This window comes from Convolutriloba macropyga, chromosome 3 (assembly GCF_964194025.1).
Source record: "Convolutriloba macropyga chromosome 3, txConMacr16.3, whole genome shotgun sequence".
Lineage (NCBI taxonomy): Eukaryota > Metazoa > Xenacoelomorpha > Acoela > Convolutidae > Convolutriloba > Convolutriloba macropyga.
Genome location: NC_134470.1, coordinates 9107347 through 9130008, shown reverse-complemented (window position 1 = coordinate 9130008; position 22662 = coordinate 9107347). Strand labels below are relative to the sequence as shown.

Genomic DNA, 22662 nt, shown 5'->3' with positions numbered 1-22662 from the left:
CGGTCAAGCAAGTCGATAGGCAAGCAAGCCGAATTTTGAAAATGAGGTCAAGTAAGCCGAAAAATTTGAGGATACCGGTATTTTAAGTTGCCCCTGGCGGGCCAGTGGGCGCGCGCTTCGCCGCGATAACCGGCCCGCGATTTCCGGATTACATCTCACAGCGGATGAGAGTCATGGCCTTGGACAGCGGTTCGCTGAGGCCCGTACCCACTAGATGTCTAAAAATTGACTTATTTTTTTCTTTGGTGAATTGGAATACATTATGCACTATAATACTACGCGCAGTATTGTTTTTAACAACTAACAATGTTTTTTTTCTGATAGATTACATAACTATTACATAACTTTTGGCTTGCTTTTCTGTCGGCTTACTTTTACTTCGGCTTCCTTTGAGTTCGCCGATATGTCCCTACCAAAAATCAATGCACAAGAAGGCGTTGCTTCTTCAGTGTTACACTGTCTGCAAACATGAATAAACGCATAAAATCTTGGACAAATGCAACTGGATACAACTTTGAACAAACGAAAATACTCACAAATGAAGTTTTTAGCGCATGAAGGTTTTCACAAAAGCAAATTTGAGCGTACTAAAATCTAGACACAAGCCACTCTGAACGTTCAAAATTCTGATCATAGGGACCGTTTAGCGCGCAAATTATTCAACACTCCTAATAAAGTGCTCTCACAAGGGAAAGATTTCACCAAAAGGCCATCAATTTGAGTTAAAAATTTCCAAAACGGCAGCCGGAGGCAGAATGAATTGTATCCAACTTTTTGCATTATGTTGGAAAATTTTTCGCTGAAACAAATACGTATTTGTATCTGGACAGATAGCCAAGTTTCAGTCGGAAAAGTATGATTGACTGAGTTTTTATATTAAATATGTACCAAGTACTAAGGCCACACATAATCATTGCCGAAAGGAAATTATACATCAGAACATACTCACTTTTGAATCCACGACGAACGCACAAAAAATTCTGTACGCACAAAAGTCTGGTGAACGCACGAAAATCTGAACATGAACGCAAGAAAGTTGGGACATGGACGCACTTAAGTCAGGACTTACGCACTTTTGTACGCACGAAGAACGCAAAGTTTTGAACGTACGGAAAATAATAATAAAAAATTGTTCTCAAGTATGTATAAACAAACAGCATTGTTCAATGAGGTTTACATATACATACTCAAAAGGCCATCAAAAGGCAAAAAAGCTTGTCGTCTGATGCCTTTGGGAAGCAGTTTAAGTTTGTTAGCAAATAGGGGTGGGGTAGGGGGTTGATATTGGTTTGTTTTTAAGGTTTAAAAAGATTGAATGACAGCAAGTACACGTGAGGAAACAGTTGAGTTTTTGTAAAAGGATAAAAAAATAAGAAAAATGTTTTAAAAAGTTAGGTTTTAGACAATTGCTAAAAAAACTCAAAAAAAAGTTCTATGATATCATTTCCTTGTATAATACTTTCAAGAAAAGTATGGTGGTGTGTATTAATTCCAGATTCGTAGCAACTCTTTATTAATTGAACATATTTTGAGTCGAAATTAAGTATATAATTTAGCAATTTCCTTATTCGTATTCCAATTTTCTCTGGGTTGATACCAGTAAATTGATTGCTCGGTTTTAGTTTCTTACTTGTTGTTCTTTTCTCATCTAACCTGACAAGCTTTGAATCCTCAATAAACCTGTTAAAAACTTCATTTTCATGTTCTCGCCTAATTGTTTTGGTTAAAAAATTTAAAACCTCATAAATATGTAGCTCTTTCACCAGGAAGATTCCATATTTTTCCCGTTCGTTCGCTGTTGATTGATGACTTTGTTTCCTGAAAATAATTCGCAAAATTTGTTTAATTTTCACTTCGATAAATTTCAGGCTTGTCTTGTTTGCAGTACCGTAAGTAAGTACTCCAGATTGTATTACGGGTTGGACAAAAGACTTATATACTAAAACTAACTGTTTAATACTCAATATAAACCTTATTTTGTAGAACAGCCCCGTAAATTTGGTCAATTTTGCTGTGACGCTATTTATTTGTTTTTTGAAATCCAATTTGTTGTCCAGCAAAACGCCGAGATACTTTACTTCGTTGCTCTTTTTATGGGTTGCTATGTTCATTCTTAGAACTTTCATCATAGTTTTAAAACCTAAGTTTAGATTAATTGTTTTTTCAACATTGAGCGTCAGGTTGTTATCGCTTAAGTAGAGGCCGATGTTTTCAATATCACGTTGAAAAAGAACTTCATTTGTATTTTTTGTGGCTGCAGAGCAGTATCGTTGGCATAGAGCGTTATTGTGGAGCAGTTGCATTGTTGTCTGATGTCATTGACGTATATGATGAAAAGTGGTGGTCCTAAAACTGAACTTAGGCACGCCAAACGTAACAATTCTCAGATTTGTTCTTGCAGCGCCATATCTAAGAATTTTTTTTCTGTCAGTTAAGTAAGATTTCATAATTTCAAGCATTGGGCCTCTCAAATCTATGTTAGCAATTTTTCTAAGAAGTAAGTTATGATCAACCGCGTCATATGCTTTTTTTCAAATCTAGAAACAACCCTATCGAGCACTTTGGCTGGTTTTCTAAAGTGTCCCTAGCGTTTTCAACAAAATGAGCTAATGCATCAATTGTTCCTCTTTGTCGTCTGAAACCATAATGATTTGCATCGAGGAGATCAAAATCTTCCAAAAAATTAGATATTTTGTTGTACAGAAATGTTTCAAAGAGTTTTGCAACAGTCGGAAGTAGAGAAATTAGATGATTCCTGGACAATCACCACTTTTATAAACTGCTACTATGATAGCTTCTTTCAAGCAAGGTGGAAAACTTCTTTCATCGATACATTTGTTGATTAATTTTTTTTTTAGTATTGGCACAATTACACATTCAAGTTTCTTCAGAAAAAAGTTGTTCAATTCAAAGCAATCTGTGCTATATTTGTTTTGTATTTTATTTATTATTTCCCGTACTTCCAGCAAAGTGGCCCTGCCCTGGTTAGTCGCATTGATTGTACACTAATACTACTGCTTTTAGAAATATTCTCTTTTTTAGACTCAAAATTTGATGCTAAGATTATACCAACTGAAGAAAAATAGTCTCTGAATTTATCAGCTGTCTCTTTATTGAGCCTATCTTGCGATGCAACTTTGCATTTTAATCTGCTAATGCAGTCAAAAAAAGATTTCGAGTTTTTCTGACCATCTACATTCATTAATCGCTGATAATACATTTCCTTTTTTCTTCTCATCAGTTTTGGAGCTTGTTACGTAGTGCATTGAAGTTTAGACATAGTCAGATTTTTGTGTGTGACGATCTGGAAATAGAGATGTACCGTCTTGAACTGACTGTACGTGCCGAGTTTCGGTCTAGGACCTCATTTGTTTGTTGTTGAGTTTAGATCATAAAGAGAAGCAATTCTTGAATTGTCGAATAGGGACCAAAGGAAAGACTGCTGTTGAAAAGAACCCTTTCCCTAAAAGATGTAGTGTTTACTATTTAGTGTCAAAACGCCAAAATTTCTCTAATAAAACCTTTTAAAGCCACTCAAAAATTTTATACTGAACCCCTCCCCCCATCTCTCGGATGTCGTTCGAGAACGTTTTGTCCGGCGTTAGTACGCCGATATGTTTCCCTAGGCGAGACCAAATGGTTATCTTGAAAGATCTTGCAGGATTCTTGCAAAAATGGTTATCTTGCAATATCTTGCAAAATTCTTGCAGAAATGGTTATCTTGCAATATCTTGCAAAATTCTTGCAGAAATGGTTATCTTGCAAGATCTTGCAAGAAAATCATTCGGCTGGGGTCCCTAAAAGCAGTCATAAAGATAATATATTCTGTTTAGTGTCACTTTTCCCCGGACGAGTACATCATTAGAGAGAATGCGTATGGAGAGACATTCTACATAATCAGACAGGGCAAAGTCAGAGTCGTCCAGAACCACCCCCAGTCCGGACTCCCAGTTCTAATCAGACACCTTCAAAAGGGAGACTACTTTGGAGAAAAGGCACTCATATGGTGGGTAGTAGTCCAGGTTGATTTCATAAATTATGAAGTTATAAATTTATAACTATAAATATGCGGTCTATGATCGATGATCGTAATAGTTGCAGAAGATTCACGAAAGGAGGTTGTAAATATGGAAGCGAGATATTTTCAGGGTGTCTTGCAAAAAAAGTTTAGACATTGGCTATTATAAAAACTTTCGATTTAAAAAAAATCTCTTCATAGAAATATCTATTTTAAACATTAATAGTTCATATATGATAAACTTATTGCGAATAGTACTCTCTATTCACGAAAACTTTAGATTTATACTTATCATTAATGACAAATTTCAATTCATAAAACTCTCTATTGCGCGACATTTAGTCATATACTTGTCGTATTTGACAAACTTCTGGTCATAGAAACCTCTATTACTAAGAAAATTGTTCATGGACTTCTATTATCTTGAATTTTTTGTAATTAAACACTCTTATTTGAAAAATTTCAGTCATATATATTTTGAAGTATATCAAATTTGGTCATAGACCAAGAACTGCCTATTATGAAATATTTTAGGCACAGATTTTTCACACATGAGTAATTTTCACCAATAAAATCTATTCTCGATTATATTTCTCGAGCCAAAAATTTTATGAGTTTATTTATAGAGCTTTCATTTATGACAAAATTGTAGTCCCTTGAAAATGGATAAAAAATGGACAAAGAACAGAAGATTTGCTACGTCTTGTGTACGTCTGAGCCGCATACTTTTAGAACATACCATTTTATGTTTCGAGATCGAAAAAATCGCCTGCCTTAAGTAGATTGCAATGAAAAGATTTTGAAATATGACTTCTTGAAAGTTTCGCTATGTCCGTAAGGGGCTCTCTTAGATTTAAATTCTATATTTTGGTGGAGAGAACACTTTATTTTTTGACTGAATCATTGTTACAGAAAAAATTGTATCTCTTATTTCACTTTTTGAAACATTAACCCCTGTCCTCTAGTTGACAAAAAATGTGCGAGAACTGGGAATGGGAGAGGTTGGAAAAATATGTGCGTCCTCAATTTACCAAACTACTGTCTCTCTCTGTGGGGTCGTAGTAATGACAGTAAGTGGACTTAATACACCTCAAATTTTATAAATGGAAAATTGCGCTGATTTCTTTTAATCCTTTCCATGTATTTAACAATTCAGTTTTGCGTTGATTTGAAAAAGGGAATATCTAAAGATTCTAGTTGTACATTGGGATAAAGTGTTATCAGTCTTGGTCACAAAAACAACTTTTTTGCAATTTTTTGATATCATACTGTTGCAAATTTCGAACTGAATTGGGACACGTTTAATTCTTAATCCATTGCGACTCTTCTTTATGTTCTACTTACTTAAAAAACAAGCGATTAATCTGAGCTTGCTCTTTTTGTATGTTCCGTTATAACGTTGTGGTTTTTTTCTGACAACGTCCTTCAAAGACTCCCACTTTTTTGTAGGCCAAATTTTGCAAGTAAAACCTATAAATTAATGGTTTTCTCCAAACTAATAAGACATGAAAGTGGGGAAATTATTTTGGGTGTCAAAAGTTCTGAGAAGTTCCACCTTGGTTGTAGCTTTCATAATAGTCGGAGCAGCTTTCATTACGCAGCAAAGGAAAGTTGATTCAAATTTCGATTATATCTCAAATGATAATTCAACCTTTACAAACTGTTCAAATTTTGCAGAAACGCATCAATTTTGTCTGTAATTTTTATCGGGCTTTCAAATGATGACATCAAATGTTGACTAATTACCATGTATAGATTTATATGTAGTTTAGAGGTGTGTTTATCACCGAAGTCGCGTTGTTGTTTGAGTGTGAATACATTTTTGAGAAAATGATGATAATGAAATGTTTCAGCGAAGACAGAAGAACTGCGTCAATTATCACTGATACAGAAGTGGAATGCGTGCAAATTGATAGAAGGTTAGTACCTCAATTTACCAGTACTTACAATTGCTCCCTTTTTAATTGCTCTCAAACGAAGTTTGTAGCAATTATATTAGTCCTGTCGGTCTTTTTTATGCGATTTTTCGCTTAACCAATTTTTCGTCTGACGCTTTTGACTTTTCGTCCTCAAAAACGGGATAAACAGGTAGCGCCCAGCGGGCATTATGTGCTCTTAGAGCCTTTCAGGTCTGTTTCAGCTCAAACTGTCTTGGAGACTTATACTTATACTTATGGTGTGAGGGGCGGTTCTTAGAGGTTGACACCCCCCCCTTTGTTGACCCCCCACCCCCACTATTGGCTCCACCCCCCCCCCCCCACCGCGCTTTTGCCCCCCCCCACCCAGTGCTGCCCCCATCAGCCCCCGTTGCACCCCCCCCCCCCGTGGCTAGCAACTGACCAAGCCAACCGCTCGCCGGTCGTTTGAGAGCAATTCGCCCGACGTTAGTCGGTTATGTTTTCCTGTGTTAGGCCCAGAGCGACCGAGTTGACCTGAAAATTGATTTCTCTTTTCTTGTTGCGCAACCAAAAATTTCCAAAATTTATCTATTAAATAGAGCTAAACGGTTTTGATTGCCATTATGAGCTGTCGGCTACTCAAACTGCTTTTATTTGGGAGCTCATATTATTACAATTCAAAAAATATGATATGTATTGGGGCGCTGTCTTTTTTAAAGGATATGATCAAGTTTTTTCGAAATTTTTGTTAGCAATAAAACGTCCAAATGGAGTAGTGATTTGGCATCGTCACACCGAAGTAAAAAGAATTCGGAAAAATGAGTTATATGAGTAGTTTTTTAAACCTGATTTAAAAAGGAATAAGAAAATGGTGTTTGAACAATCAATTTTTCGGTCTTTGAAAAATTTTTTCAAAGCGGAAATTTGACTTCTGTTTCAATAAATTTTTCTCCTGATTATATTAACGAGTGGCTTTAGAAGGTGATATATGCGTTCTTAATTTGAATTTTGGCAATTTTTTAGCTTCTGCAAAGGGCTAACTGCTTATAGAAGTTGACATTATTTTTTTTCAAAAAAAAACAAGTGAAGTTTTCGGTTTTACCGTTTATGTAGTTCTTTTGTTCTCTTCTCCGGTCGACAACGAATGGTTATCTTGCAAGAATCTGGCAAGACAACCATTCATCTTGCAAATATGCAAATAAAGGGAACATGATCGAACAAGATAAAAATGAGACGCGAACATTGCTTCCCATCTATTTTTTTACATTGTGATACATAATTACAACCAAAATAGCGTCAAGTTTGTTTTCTTTCACTCAAACTAAAAATTGAATCAATTTAGAAAAAAAGTAAATTGTTTTCCTTAATAGCAAAACAAGAGATTTGAAGCGCGAATTAATGTAAATAAGTGAGAGTAACCAGTATTAATACCAACGGCTGTAAAAAATACAGATATCTGGTATAAACTTTGTTTCAAATGATCTCTGAAAACTCATTCCACTATATATTGGTAAAAGTTTGCGCTAAATGAAAGATAATGCGTCTAAAACAGCCAATGATAGCAGAGCTCGACCGGAACGAACTTGCAAGAATCTTGCAAGATAACCATTCTTCTTGCAAGATCTTGCAAGATAGCCATTTTTTGCAAGAATCTTGGAAGATCTTGCAAGATAACCATCTGGTCTTGACTAGGGTTGTTACTCAATCATAATAATTACTGTTCCTATTGGCCGCAAATGAGACACGAAGGATTCTATTCAGTGATTTCAATAAAAGTTAGCTGTTTAAGGAAATTCAGGCATTTAATTTCATGAAATAGCTGTATTTATCGAATTTTTGCTGTTCTGGTTGTCCTGTCAATTAGAATCTTTAATGACTGGTCTCCTTAGTCCTCTAAAGAGGCTTAATTGAGTATATTTTATTTTCTTGATTTTTCAATTTGATTTCAAATTTTCTAAGTGATCTTTTGAATGATGTCCGTGTTTAAGACAAGAATAAGTTAGATTCCGTTTATGTTAGTTGTTAATTACGTTGGTTATGTCAGCTAGTCTAGTCAGCTTTGTACTTCGATTCGTATCAGTAAAATCTTATCAAGGTGTCCTTGATAATGGTTTCTTTATTTTTTTGACAAGTGAAGTTGGAACTGTGACATGAATCAGGCCATTATAAATAAAGGAAGGAAAAAAATTAGTTTTAGGATGTCAAATTTTTTTATGGATTAAAAACAGAATTCAAAACTGATGTTGGAACAAAATTATTGTTTTTCGTATAAACTTTTGTACGTTTTGACGAGTTGAATTTTGCGTCACTTTGTTGTTTTAGTTTCTTACAGATGCTATTAAAGCAGATTCATCTGTTCTGATGCCGCATAGTTGCATTTTTGAGTCCCTCAAGAAGTACGTTTTCTTTTTTTATGCCTGTTTGAATAGGCTTATTTGCGTAACATTTCAGTTAATTTCTATATTTTGACCTTATTTGTTGTTTTTGTTGTCGTATCGACTACAAACAACAACTTATCAACTCAACAACTTATCGATTACACCCAAATATAGGTCATTGACTTTCAACTGAAGTATATTTGAACTCTTTCAATATTTTAGCTCATACTTGATTGTAAATAGAAAACAATGAATATATATGTCGGGGGAAATTTTAACTAGACAAAATGTAACCTATAGTAAGGTTCCAGTTTGTCGCTAATGGTTTTGATGACTTTGACATCATTTGTATTCGTAAAGTGTTTTTGGGTTTTTGAGTTCTACTTAGAAATTATTGTTTCTTTGTTAAATGGTCGCTCAGTTGTATTTACTCAAGTTAGTATCTGCTTTATTAATAGATAGTTTATATTGATATAGATTTTAAAATTTAGTTAAATTATTTAGTGACTGTGACATTCGTGCTTTCATAAAAATCAAGAAAAATTGAGTGTTGCCAAATTCTCTAATTGACGTGTTGAGTTGTCTATGGTCTATGGTTCTACGTTCATATTGATGTTTTCTAAGATCCCAGTATAGTGAACGGTTCTCAACTGGTTGTTATTGGTTCTATAGATATTGCTAACCCTAGTCTTTCAGACAAAAAACGAAAGTTAATTTCGAGATTTTTGTTTTTTCCGTTTTTTTGTGTATGTATTGAAACATATTTCTTAAAATAGAGATACAATTGACTGTTGTGTGTGATATATTTGGGTTTTAAATCTATTGGCAACCGAGGATTTTCTCCTTTTAATTGCAACTTTTTTTACACTCTGGAAATGGGCAGTTCAGAACATTCACAGAATGTTTTTTTGACTGATCATGATAATTGAAGAATTGGATTTTAGACTGTTCCGAGTGTTTTCAGAGAGCCGGTTTTTTACTATGATTTTTTGTCTGAACAGGGTAAAAAGTGTTATGATCATAATCTGTTCATAGTAAAAAACAGACAACAATTTGATCCACCTTGCCTACTTTTGTCGCTTTTTCTATATGTTGCATGAAATCTTCATCGTTTTGAGTTGTCAAGGCTGGTCTCATTTTTTGCTCATTCGGCTTAAATCGGCAGAACAGGAGTCTATCAGCCAAACATGAGTCTACAAGTAGAACCATTTATAATGTATCTGTCACCGCCGAAAATCGAAAACTTTGAAACGGGATAAACACGAACAGCCAATTTTATATCATCATTGATTGAAAATAGTTCTAGTATCAAGGCCTGATATTAATCCTTCAAATATTACATTAAGAAGCAGTGATAGCTTACGACCAAATTCAGTCAAAATAGCATCTCTTATGATTTTTTTGTGGCAAACCACTCAGTTTATTTTCTTCAATTTGGTTGTTTCAATGAAAATCGAGGTCAAAGGAATCAATCGCGGCTATTTTCCTACACTATGCTGAGTAAATTTAACTTGGTTGAAAATCAAGCGAATGTGATAAGACGTAGAACGCTTTTGAAGCGGAGTTTCATAAACAAAAATTGTAGGCGTGAATTCGAGGCCAAGTGGACAGGTGAAAAATCTATTTACTCCCTTTTTAATTTTTTTTAATTAAACTTTGCTCTCTTTAGTTCCACTATTTGCACTTTTTTAACTGTGTCAGTTGTTTACTTTTCCATACTTTTTCCACAAAAAAAAATCCTGCTAAAACCTGTTAAAAAGTCCTCGGCACGCTTCCCTTTAAAAATTTCGTTTCAAAAGTAGAGGCCTCTACTTTGAAACGAAATTTTTAAAGGGAAGCTTTATTGGCAGATTAAACTAAGCCGTAATTTACCCCTGCAAATAGAGTCAACAGTAAATTTTTTTCATGCTCGTATTATTTACTATGAAATTTTATCTGTAATTTCCCAAAAGTGACATGAACATAGTAATGGTAAGCCAAAAAAACAGACTGCAATTTTCAATGATTCAGCGATGATTTTTGCTGCAAGCAAGGTACGGGGGTAAATCAGTTTTCTTGTTGCAGCAACTTCATAGAACTGATTGGTCCGTTGGAGGAGATTAAAAACAAGAAGTATTCGGACACCCACAAAACAGACGCCGCCACTAGGGAGGACGTCGCATTCCCTGAAGAGTTCCAACATGTCAAGATCAGTGACCTCTACCATCTGGGCACCATCGGACAGGGCGGATTCGGACGCGTTGATCTGGTCAGCCCTTTCAAGATTTCTTTAAAATCAAATCTTGGGAATTTTGTGAATTTTTTATCAACTCTAACAAATAGTGGACTGAATAATTTTTTAAATTAAATTCTAGTGTTTCAATTTTTTACAAAAAAAAAATTAAGTGAAAAACCGAGCACACATTTTTTGAAGGAATCTAAATAATGTAGTTGTTTGTAAAGCATCGTATTTTTTCTATCTCGATAGTTTGTATTGTAAGGCGAACTGACAAAAAGTAGCTAACAAATATAAACAACGTTTGTTTACGGGTGAAGTAAATAGGCAACATTTTGCAATATTTTTATGACAAAATAGTTAGAAGGTGTAATAATTTTTATAATTCATCCAAACATTATCGTACAGCACCGTAACTTTTCACTGCCATACTTTTTACTTTTTTCGCTAATATAAATTGTTAATAACTAACATTACTTTGTGCAATCAGGTGAAGCACATAGGAAGAGACGGGAAGGCATCCAGCTATGCCTTGAAGTGTCTGAGGAAGCAACACATTGTGGAGTTGAAACAACAAGACCACATCTATTCAGAAAAGGCCATCCTTCTATCATCAGATTGCCCTTTCATCATCAAGTATGCTTTTCGCAACCAAATTTGGGTAGAGGGGGGTGTAACGCTCAATTTATCGATAAAACAATCCATTGTTATTGTCCGTCTTTTTAACTTTGGGGTGGAAACAGATTTTGCCCCCCATCTGTTAGCACCCCCAAGTTAACAATACGGATGAGAACAATTGATTGTTTTATCGATAAACTGAGCTTACAATTTAGACTCCACAGCATCATTGTAGTCCCGTAGTTTCATTAGAATGCATTCGAACGGATCACGTTCTTTTCTTATTATGATATCCCCGATTGAACTCACACATATAGCTGTCAATCATATGCCAGTTTGTTCCGTACATATTTATGTTTTTTAAATTGCTTCTCTCCACAAATATTCGATCAATTTCATATGCAAGCCGATTTCGTGTTTGGATTTTGAAATATTTTGAGAGCTAACGTCAGCTTGAAATTGATTTTGATGGCCATTTAGAGCTTTATAAGCGGCCAATCAGTCGCAACAGATCTTTGTGTTCGGCTAAAAATGTCGCAAGAGTTTTTTAGTTTTTCGACATATGCCACCCAAAAACTCATTGCCGATGAAGCTTTCTTCACTTATTGGCTTTTCACTTGGAGAAAAAACTTTCGTCAATGTCCACGATATAACTATCGCCCACAATTTTGTTCGCTGACTCCTTTTCCACGTATCAACCGCGCAATATCCCGTCTAAAGCTTAATTTTATTATCATTTTTATTTAATGTTTTTTCCTTTAGTTTTACTGAACCGCGTTTCCCTAAAGAAACAAAAAAAATTGTCAAGATTCAATCGCGATCTCTTGAGCCAATTTCCATTTCTAAGCAAAGTTTCGTGACCATAACTTCTATATTTGCAGTTCCATTTTCTCAGCTTCTTTTTTTGTCAAACGATTATGTCACTTCGTATCCGTGAGGACAAAAGCGTGTGGACAAAACCAATAAAGTCCTATTTGGTTTTGCAAATGCCGACCTCATTCTTTATAAACTTTTTGGGCTAAGAGTGCTTTAATACCCTCGGCAATTATCTAATTAATTGGAGGCTTACTGAGAAAAGCAGCTGACTTTCACACGCCTTTGAGAAGTCGAAACAGACGAGCCCTATAAAAGTGGGTGGTTGTGGGGGGCAAAAACAGACACGATTTAGCTTTTCTCATAATCCTTTTGTTAAATTGATATTTTTATTGTTTTTTTTAATATTTTGCTGTTTCATTGTTTTTTTCCATATTGCTTGTTATCATTTCTTTTTTAAAATTGTTTTTCACCAGATGATGTTTTTTTGCACTTTCATAATTTTTCCTGAGCCTACTCCACAGTTCTTGTGCAAAAGAAAGATTTAAAAACAAGCTCTTTTTAACTAGAAATCAAGAGATTCTTTACGTTTGACCTCCTTTAGTTGGGTTTATTTGTTAATGATGTCCCCTTGAAGTTATAGACAGATAGCAATTGAAAAGAGACTCATATTTGCAGTATAACTCTTTTTCTTGCGATTTTTTACGCTGATTGTTCTCTTGTTTTCATGTTTAGTCTCATACCAAAAATTAGTTATGTTAATTCTTTTTTCTAGTTTTGTATCCCACTGACGTCAGTACGAACTATGCATGGCAATAATAGGTGAAATAACAATAATGATTCAAACTCTTAGTTTAAATGACTAAGGGCATTTTTTTCCTTCTTGACAAGAGTTGGAGGAAAACATTTTTCGAAAAGCATATTTTAATTGTTGAAAAACAATATATCATTCATTCATTCAGCTGTTATATTGTTTATGACCACAGTTATAGGAGCCAAGATAATAAAATAATTCAATTGCTAATGTATTATAAATTTTTAAAATACGGCATTGAAGGGGTACATTTAAAAAGAAATTGAAGTTGTCAAATCACTAACATCTTGGTTAAAGTGTCAATTAAAAAGGATATCTATATTTTTTATTTTCTTTATTTTTTTTAATTTCTGCAAACTCTTTCCTAATAAAAAACTTTTGATATGTGACGAAATTCAGAATTTTTTTGACTGATCTATGCAAGACATGAAGAATGCTGCTTTTTTCAATTTAAATATGGAATATATGAGCAGTTACTATCCAATAATTGAGGTCAGTTTTGGTTTTAATTGTCTCTAGGGTAGAAAAGGTTGACTATTTGTTTTTTTGAAAACTCACACTTTAATTGTTCGAGATTCAGTTTCAGTTTGTTATATACTCCGCGACATCTCTGCGATCAATTCTCACATCTAATTTCATTTTGAATAGTTTTTGAATCTTCTCAAATATTGTAGTGAGAAAACAATATAAATTTTTAGTGTTAAAAACAATATAAATTTTCAAAAATATTTCCTTTAATCATCCACGGGAAATTTTAAAAAAAATGCAAAAATTTTGGATCAACTGAATTTTTTTTGATTAAATTCAGATATGTTTTTGTTCTCATTAAAGCACATCTCCTTGCATTCAGATAGAGAGACAGCAATTGAAAAGAGACTCATATTTGCAGTATAACTCTTTTTCTTGCGATTTTTTACGCTGATTGTTCTCTTGTTTTCATGTTTAGTCTCATACCAAAATTTAGTTATGTTAATTGTTTTTTCGTGTTTTGTATCCCACTGACGTCAGTACGAACTATGCATGGCAATAATAGGTGAAATAACAATAATGATTTAAAAAACTTGATTCAAACTCTTAGTTTAAATGACTAAGGGCATTTTGTTCCTTCTTGACAAGAGTTGGAGGAAAACATTTTTCGAAAAGCATATTTTAATTGTTGAAAAACAATATATCATTCATTCATTCAGCTGTTATATTGTTTATGACCACAGTTATAGGAGCCAAGATAATAAAATAATTCAATTGCTAATACATTATAAATTTTTAAAATACGGCGTTGAAGGGGTACATTTAAAAAGGAATTGAAGTTTTCAAATCACTAACATCTTGGTTAAAGTGTCAATTAAAAAGGATATCTATATTTTTTATTTTCTTTATTTTTTTTTAATTTCTGCAAACTCTTTCCTAATAAAAAACTTTTGATATGTGACGAACTTCAGAATTTTTTGACTTATCTATGCAAGACATGAAGAATGCAGCTTTTTTCAATTTAAATATGGAATATATGAGCAGTTACTATCCAATAATTGAGGTCAGTTTTGGTTTTAATTGTGTCTAGCGTAGAAAAGGTTGACTATTTGTTTTTTTGAAAACTCACACTTTAATTGTTCGAGATTCAGTTTCAGTTTGTTATATACTCCGCGACATCTCTGCGATCAATTCTCACATCTAATTTCATTTTGAATAGTTTTTAAATCTTCTCAATTATTGTATTGAGAAAACAATATAAATTTTTAGTGTTAAAAACAATATAAATTTTCAAAAATAATTCTGTTAATCATCCACGGGAAATTTAAAAAAAAATGCAAAAATTTTGGATCAACTGAATTTTTTTTTTGATTAAATTCAGATATGTTTTTGTTCTCATTAAAGCACATCTCCTTGCATTCAGAACCTGCACCACTATTGACTATATATTCTCAACTTTTTTGATGCTATCAGATTCAATTTCAAATGATTTTTAGTAGCGTAGCTGGCCGTTAATCAACTAGGACCATAAATATCTTTTGTTCACCTCTAAAATAACTTTTGCTTCTGAGGTCGTTTTATAATAATACGCTCCTAGACTATCTGGGAAAAAATTTTCATAACAGCCTCGGAGCGAAAGCGAAGCTATTATTTTTGTTAATGTGGCTATGTGGCTTCCTACAAAGCATTGTTTTTTGTCTTTTTGGCAAATAGAAGAGAAGTTTTGGGGTTCTCTTTTTATTTTATTAAATCATTCTAAAACAGGATTGAAATTTCAATGCCGCAGTGAAAGCTTGTTAGATCAATCTATTGAACAAAATTCAAAAGGAGAGAGGAAATGATAGAAAAACGAAAAAAAATGAGTGAGCGAGAAAAATAGGTGTAAAAAATTCAGGCAGAGTATATTTCTTATCTCACAGGTGGCATTTTTAAAATGAAATTTCTTGCAATGGAAATTTGTTTTCCTCCAACTCAAAGTTTTTCGGCCAAAAGGGTTTTCCTCAACTTTGTAATCAAAATTTGTGCATTAGGGAATTTTGTACAAACAAGTTAAATTCATTGGACATTGCTACCCATCATCGTGCTTTTTTTGTAACTTTTGAGTTTTTCAACAATTTTTATCCCTCATAGTATCCTTATTTGCAATTTGTTCTTTCTATGGTGAGTTATCGGTATTACAATTTTTATATTTGTAAGATTTGGTCTTAAACGCTTGAATTGGTTAGAATTAATGTTTTTGTTTTTGTTCGAATATTGGTTATAATAATCCAACTTTTAGGTTCTTTATATCTATATGTTTTGCCTTGAAAATAAATTGTTCAGCACTATTACTTATTTTAAATCATTCTATGGTTCTCATAACCAAGTCATCTTTATTATTTCTTGGCCAGTTTCCAGTGATCAAAAAATAGGGAATTTTTGAACGGTTTATGCTGCTTTTGTTTACTATGTTTTGGATTGTTTGACTGCTTTTTTAATGCGGAAAGCCATTGATTGACTCAAAAGATAAGTACATGTTGTGCTGAAAAGTTGTTCTGGAGTTGCATCCTGTACAGAATATTCTAAAGGATGCCAGGTTTCAGTTTTTTTTTCATTCCTTTTTTTCCTTTTCTTTTTTCTTTCAAATTGATCTCAGATTCGAATGCATAGGATTTTTGAGTGATCGACTTGAAGCGAGCCAATTCAAGTCTTATTTAGAAACCTTTTCCAAGCCTTCCGATTAAGTTTGCTAAAGATACTTACTCATTTTGATTATTTTTGATGTCAAATTGGAGTGGTGTTTCCGAAGTCAACTTCTTTTTGTTCATAAAATGTAGAAAATAAAATTTACCATAAAATGTAGCGAAAAAAGGAGTTGAATTGCGGTGCAACCTTTTTTCACTCTGAAGTTTAAGTAGAGTGAGAAAACTGCATTTGAACAAAAATTCGCTTTCTTGATATTTGTGATCACTAGGTCGATTTGTTTGTTTGGCTATCGAATATTCTTTGGAATGTAGTTCAGAGCGTGTCCTGCTACTTTTAATTCGCCCTGTTTTTTGTATTGTGACCATTTATTTAATCACGCGCCAAGAAGCCAAAGAATGACTTTCTTGATGATTTCTGGCACTCTATGGCTGAGTGCGTTGTGTCATTTGCTGCTCTTAGGTATAATTTTTAAGTCAATCGTTTTATGAAAATTCTAATTATGCAAAACTCACCTCACTAAAAAATACTTTTGCGCTCGCTTATTAAATCTTAAGAAAGTAAACTATATTTTAAAATGAATAGAGGTCACCCGAACTAGATTACTTTGAAGTTCTATTACTGAAAAGAAATTGGTGTCTTAGGATTCCTTTAAAAATGAGGATAAAATTTGAAATCAAGAGTTCTTTGAGTAGAACTTTTTTGTCTTTGGTCGAAATGGTAATTTAACTAAGGGTCTCAACAGTCTATTTCATAGCTATTTTAGACAGCTATGTTTATTGCTAGTTTAATGTTGTTATGTTATTATTTATGTTTGTTTAGGTTATTTCGAACATTCAAAGACAGGAAGTTTGTGTATATGCTGATGGAGGTGTGTCTAGGAGGGGAGTTATGGACACACATGAATCACAGGTTTGTTCACGTCCTCTTTCACCTTAACATCAAAATATTAGTTGCTCCGAAGACCCGAAATAAAGCCCAATCCTGATCAGCGCTCAATCAGAAATTTCTATGCTTCTTCTCTGAATCAGAAAATTTGTATGTTTCTACTCTGAAACAGAGAATTTGCACTGATCAGAGAGAGTACTGTAAGTGCTCTGATGTGTTTTTGCCGCGTTCTAAATCAGGTCTTGACAAAAGAACAAAAGTAAAAGATTTTTGCTGACCAATTGCAATTAGTTTAGGTAGTGATTGAATCAAGTGCAAACCGGAAGCGTAATTAAACATCAAAGCTCCAGAACATATTAACTAAATTTAGTCAATATTACTGATATATTTATTGATTGTTGTGAATACTATTTTCGTCCTGCCTTTCATGTCATTATACGTTTTTTACACATGTATGAAATTATCAATGGTGAAATTTATGACTAAGCTTGTTCCTTCTTTTTAGCAAAAGCAAACGCGTCCATTTTAAAAATTTTAACTAGCGCAACTGTTATCATCCCCAACAGTGGACTGTAACCCCTTTCTTCAGCAGTATAATGATTATATCACAAAATTACTTGCTTTTCCCACTTATTATTAGGCTGGACAAATTATAATTATTCATTAATTTTTTGACATCATCTCATTAAATTATCTGTTGAAATAAATTTAAATCTGACTTTATCATCTGGGTTTAAATTTTCAAATGGAAGTAAGTGAATTGATGCATATAGACTACAATGTAAGTGTTCGTTGACCTTTGGTTATATTCGCAAAATTCATGTTCGAATGAAAAAAAAGAACCAAATTTGTTCTCGAGGCAATTAGAGCAAGTTTTAACCGCATGAAACGCTTCTGATATTTTCTTTAGATGGGCGACAAAACAAAGGTATAATGGAGCAAAAATATGAGATGATAAATTAAAGTTTGCTATCTTATAGATTACAATCTCCAATATCTTGCATAGTAGCAATCACTATACAAAAACCCGGTGCACCGATTCCGTTATCTTAGTAACATCGCTAAAAAATTCCCGGCAAAATGGGGGAAACATTTAGAAAAGACCGGGGGAAACTTACCAGTGTTTGTAAGATATGCCACAAATGACAAAAGTTATAACAAAATCCCGAGTTAAATTTAGTTGGCAAAACTAAGATCCCGGGATTACTAGTAGGGTTTCCGGGACTCGATGCACTGGGAATACTTTCTAGCCTGCACTAACACAGGTTATGCCGGTTTATTTCTCGATTTATATCCAGGTGGAGGTGCTCTCAACTAATATGCGGCCAAATTTTTTTCTAGTTTCCGATTGATTCCTAGAAGTCTGTTATTTTATACACTAAGGCAGCCCAGATATGGCCAATTAGACATACATATCGTTTTGCAACTTTAGTCGGGGCATTACTTGGCAAATTATATGTATTTTGGCAGTTATCACTGCTTCTCGCGGGCAAGTTTTTATTGTCGCAACATCTAGGTCAAACTCTTTTTTTAATGCAAAAACTATAAATTACGAAGTACTGGGAACTAAGGTTTGTACATTAGAAGTGTCAATCATTTTGTTTTCACGTTTTTCTAAGCGGAAGCGTACCTTCCAAAGGAAGAAGTAGGAGAAAGGGGAAAGAGTTTTTTCCACCGGAAAAAGTTTTGCTGACCATGTGATAGAATTTCTTTTGAAAAGTTACAGATCAAAAAGTCTTGTTGCAAATGCTGTTGTATACATCGCCCTTCTCAGATAATAGTTTGAATTCTGCGTAATTGATATTCAATAGCAGGCATCGCCAGCTTCCGATCGAACGAAAACGTCAAAATTCTATGTAAAACAAAAACACCTGATATCCAATTATTTTTTTAATAATTTTCCGGGAGGAAGATGCTATCAAACTTGAGACATCAAGATGAACTCGATATAAAATAATGGATGGTGTCTTGTAAATCCGCTACTTCTTTTGTTATCAGCAAGTTATTTATCATTTTTATCTGAAATTCATGATAAGAGAAATAAGAATTGTCAAGGAAGTAAAATTAGCAAATAAACTTTTATGCTTTTTTATTTACAATGCATGGATTTTTATTGTACACTGTTTTCTTAATGTTTAAAACTTGCAATTTCAGCTCAATAAAAAACAACTATTGCCCTTTTTGTCTCTGACTTTTAGAAAAAAAGAGCAATCAATCAATTAACTATGAGCAATATATGGCATCTAAAAGATTTCTAAAACAAAGCTGTTGCTCGACGGTCGCCGACGAAACTTTTGATGTAGCCCGAATTTTTTTCTTTACAGCTTCATTGTTTTGTTAGCATCGGCATATTATGTTTTTCATTGTATTTAAACGCCCACACCATGCCATCTGTAATGTCAAGATTTGATGGCAAAATATAGCATTTTGTCATTAAGACGTGGCATATCGCACAAAATGAGGACAAAGTTTTCACTGTCACTTCAAAATTGCTCACAAATTAATAAAATAATTTACGCAATGTGTTTTAGTTTGTCTCTGATGGTTGACAAAATTGATTAATTGAATTTAAACCCAATATAAAACCAAGATTAACAGCTAAGTTACAGAAATGTTGATATATGCTTCAAAATTTTTAAAATGTTCCAATATTTTTAAAAGCTTTTTTCCAACAATATATTGCACTGAACTTCTGATTGAAAACATATTTTGAACATAAGCATATAAAAAATTTAATAAAAATTTGAGCATTACTGTAATCAAAAAGATCAGAGAATTTTCATCATTATTTTAAGTTTCAAAAACAAAAATCAGTTTTTGTGGAATAAATGGTTAAGTGCAAAATTACGGCTGTCTCGCAAATATTAAAAATTCTTTTGATCTGAATTTATATTCTTTGAAAGGCAAATCATTTGTTTATAATTGTTTGTCTTAAGGTATATCGTCTACTTTCTGATTGATTTGAGAAATGTGTTTAATTTTCAAAAAAGATACTTTTGAATATGCTTTGGAAAACTGACTTTGAAGAGATTTGTTTACATTGAAGAACGAAATTGAAACAGACAATGGTTAATCTTGCTATCGCGTTTAAAAAACGCTTATCGAAACGAAGTTGATTTTTTTTAATTCATATAATTTTTGAACAAATATGTTCAATATCTGTAAAAGCTTATTCGAAACAAAGGCACAACCTTTTTGTTCAATTGCATGTTTGAATTGAGTGTTAAAGCGTTTTTACAGTTAGTTTTTGGTATACAAAATTTTTTCTGTATTTATTTTACTGTTTTACTGTTTTTTTTTACTACTTTTCAGTTAGTTTTCAGTTTTTTACTGTTATTTTTTCTACTTTACAGTTATTTAGTAGGCAACCATTGTTTTACAGTATTGTATTGTTGATTTTTTTTTATAATTTTACAGTTATTTTTAGTACTTTAAATTTTTTCACAGTTTTTTTTTACTATTTTACGGTTATATTTTGGTCTTATACAGTTATTTAGTAACTAAAATAAATAACATTTTTAATGAAACAGACTTCTTTACTTCTTTGCTTAAATTGTTTTTCAAAAATTTCATGCTCACTTGAGATCCATTTTTTCAAATTGGTTCTTAGGATCAAAGAAAACAAATGAAGCAGAATATTGATCAGACACTATTTTTGCCACTTTTTACTTTTTTATTTCAGATTTCTGCAACTGTTGATATATGTTTTTCTTGCAATTCAGACAAGGTGGACAAGTAGCACCACAACCTGGGTAGTAGATTTAATTCATCTCTATTTAGAAAAAGTTAATAGGCAGACTGCTGTCATTGTAATTATAACTTACGCGGACTTGAGTCTCAGAGCATTTCAGCGCTGAACCAGCACATTTCATGAGTAAAAACTTCATTCAGTTCTGAAACATTGCATCTCCAGAAAATTATAAGTTTCATTATGTGCATTTGCTCCTCATTATGATTATATTGAGGCCATAGAGTTCGCTCAGACTAAACTTATCCGGTATAGTATGAAAATTACTCAAACCCCAAAAATATGACTGAGCAGAATAATGTTATTTTTCATGAAGTGAATTTTACTCAAAAGTCAAGACTGGCCAGTTTAAATTGTGGCATAAACAGAGTACAGGCCATCCTAAAAAACAGAATGTCTCTAGAATGATTCAGCCCTGATTTGCTCTGCCACCAACCTCCGGGTGCTTGCACTGCTCAATAAACTCCCGAGTCGGAAACAAAAGTTAAACTTGCGAGAATGTTGCCAGATTCTTGCAAGACGATATTACGTGTTGCAAGATTAACTCTGTCTTGCAAGATATCACAAGAGTAATTTTTTTGCACGAACCCTGCAGGGTTAACTTTTGTTCTCGGCTAGTTCTCAATTATTGGTTTTAGTTATACGCCTCATAAGTTCGACCTAGAACACGAACGAAAATTACGTCGTCGAAATCTACGAGTCTCGAGTTTTCATATGGTAGAATCTTTTTTCCTATGATGCTTAATTTCCGATTTGATCTGGAGAAACAGATTACATAAATATTCGGCCATTTTATGAACTAAATGATGGAGCAAAGATAATCGAAACTTCGGACGAAATTAACTTTAAAAAATCATGGAAAATTTATGGCTAACTGATGGGTCTAAAATTTGATGCGAAAAAAGAGTTTGGTAATGTTTGCGCTTAAAACTGCTTTTTCTGACCCCTCTCATTCGAACATCGTTCAGGGTTAAAACTTATTAACAATCAAAAACTGTGAACAAGAATAACGTTCACCTTTTTTGTTTGAATTGAAACCACGGCCACCTGTTGGTTCCAGATGGCAAATTGTTGACTAATTTTTTCATCTGTTAATGAACAGATTGTATCTCTCCGATTCGTGTGCTAAGTTCTCAGTGGCGTGTGTGGTGCTGGCCTTCGAGTACCTGCATGGCAGAGGAATCATATACAGAGATTTGAAGCCCGAGAACCTCCTACTGACTAGCAACGGATACGTCAAAATGGTAACAATCTATTCAACTCTTGTTTAATTTGGAACTACTCTGTCACAATGGTCAAAATTGGGTTTTTTTGGCAGCTTTGTGACATCGACAAACTTCAATTTTTAATAAATTTACAGGCATTTATCCCTGTTTTTTGAGGTTGCTCTAAATAAAGAGTTAATTAGAGAAAAGTGAAAGAGCTCTAAAACAAAGAGTTAATTAGAGAAAAGTGAAAGAAAGCCTAATTTGAAAACAATTAGACAAAAGACGCTCAAATTACAAGCTGCGGCTTAGGAAGACAAACTACAAATTTGCGACTTCTGATGAGATGGTTATCGAAATATTTTGATTTCTCAAATTGCATCTTAAGCAAAGAAATAAAAATAATAAATATAGAGTTCGTCAAGAGATTTCAAGGCTTTTTCTACGTATAGTTTCCATTCGAATATTAAATTTGGATGTCAGAATATCTACCTCATTATATCCAGCTCACCAACTGTGCTCAAAATATACACAAATAATTTTAAAAATTCAGGTTAAAATACATAATTATGTATCAAATTTGTTTACCACATTAAGCAAAGTGATCAATTTTTAATTGAGTAAATGTTGTTTTCAACACCTGAGGAAGTCGATTATGCGCTCGCTCATTATAATTGATTTCATTATAATAAAGATTTGTGACTATGGTAACCTCTTTCGAATATTAAATTTGGATGTCAGAATATCTACCTCATTATACCCAGCTCAGCAACTGTGCTCAAAATTTACACAAAAAATTTTTAAAATTCAGGATAAATTTTTTAATTATGTATCAAATTTGTTTACCAAATTAAGCAAAGTGATCCATTTTTAATTGAGTAAATGTTGTTTTCAACACCTGAGAAAGTCGATTATGC

General features: G+C 33.2%; 1 protein-coding gene across 16 annotated transcripts in view; it reads left to right on the top strand.

Annotated features, from left to right (window-relative positions):
- LOC142335911 (cGMP-dependent protein kinase 1-like) overlaps positions 1 to 22662 on the top strand; it is a 217200-nt gene that overhangs the window by 184460 nt on the left and 10078 nt on the right. For all 16 annotated transcript variants that reach the window (XM_075384281.1, XM_075384293.1, XM_075384287.1 and 13 more), the window contains 6 exons: positions 3834 to 4006; positions 5872 to 5937; positions 10359 to 10542; positions 11000 to 11145; positions 16727 to 16816; positions 21643 to 21784. In XM_075384281.1, the coding sequence (XP_075240396.1) occupies positions 3834 to 4006; positions 5872 to 5937; positions 10359 to 10542; positions 11000 to 11145; positions 16727 to 16816; positions 21643 to 21784 (801 nt within the window). The remainder of the gene's footprint in view (positions 1 to 3833; positions 4007 to 5871; positions 5938 to 10358; positions 10543 to 10999; positions 11146 to 16726; positions 16817 to 21642; positions 21785 to 22662) is intronic.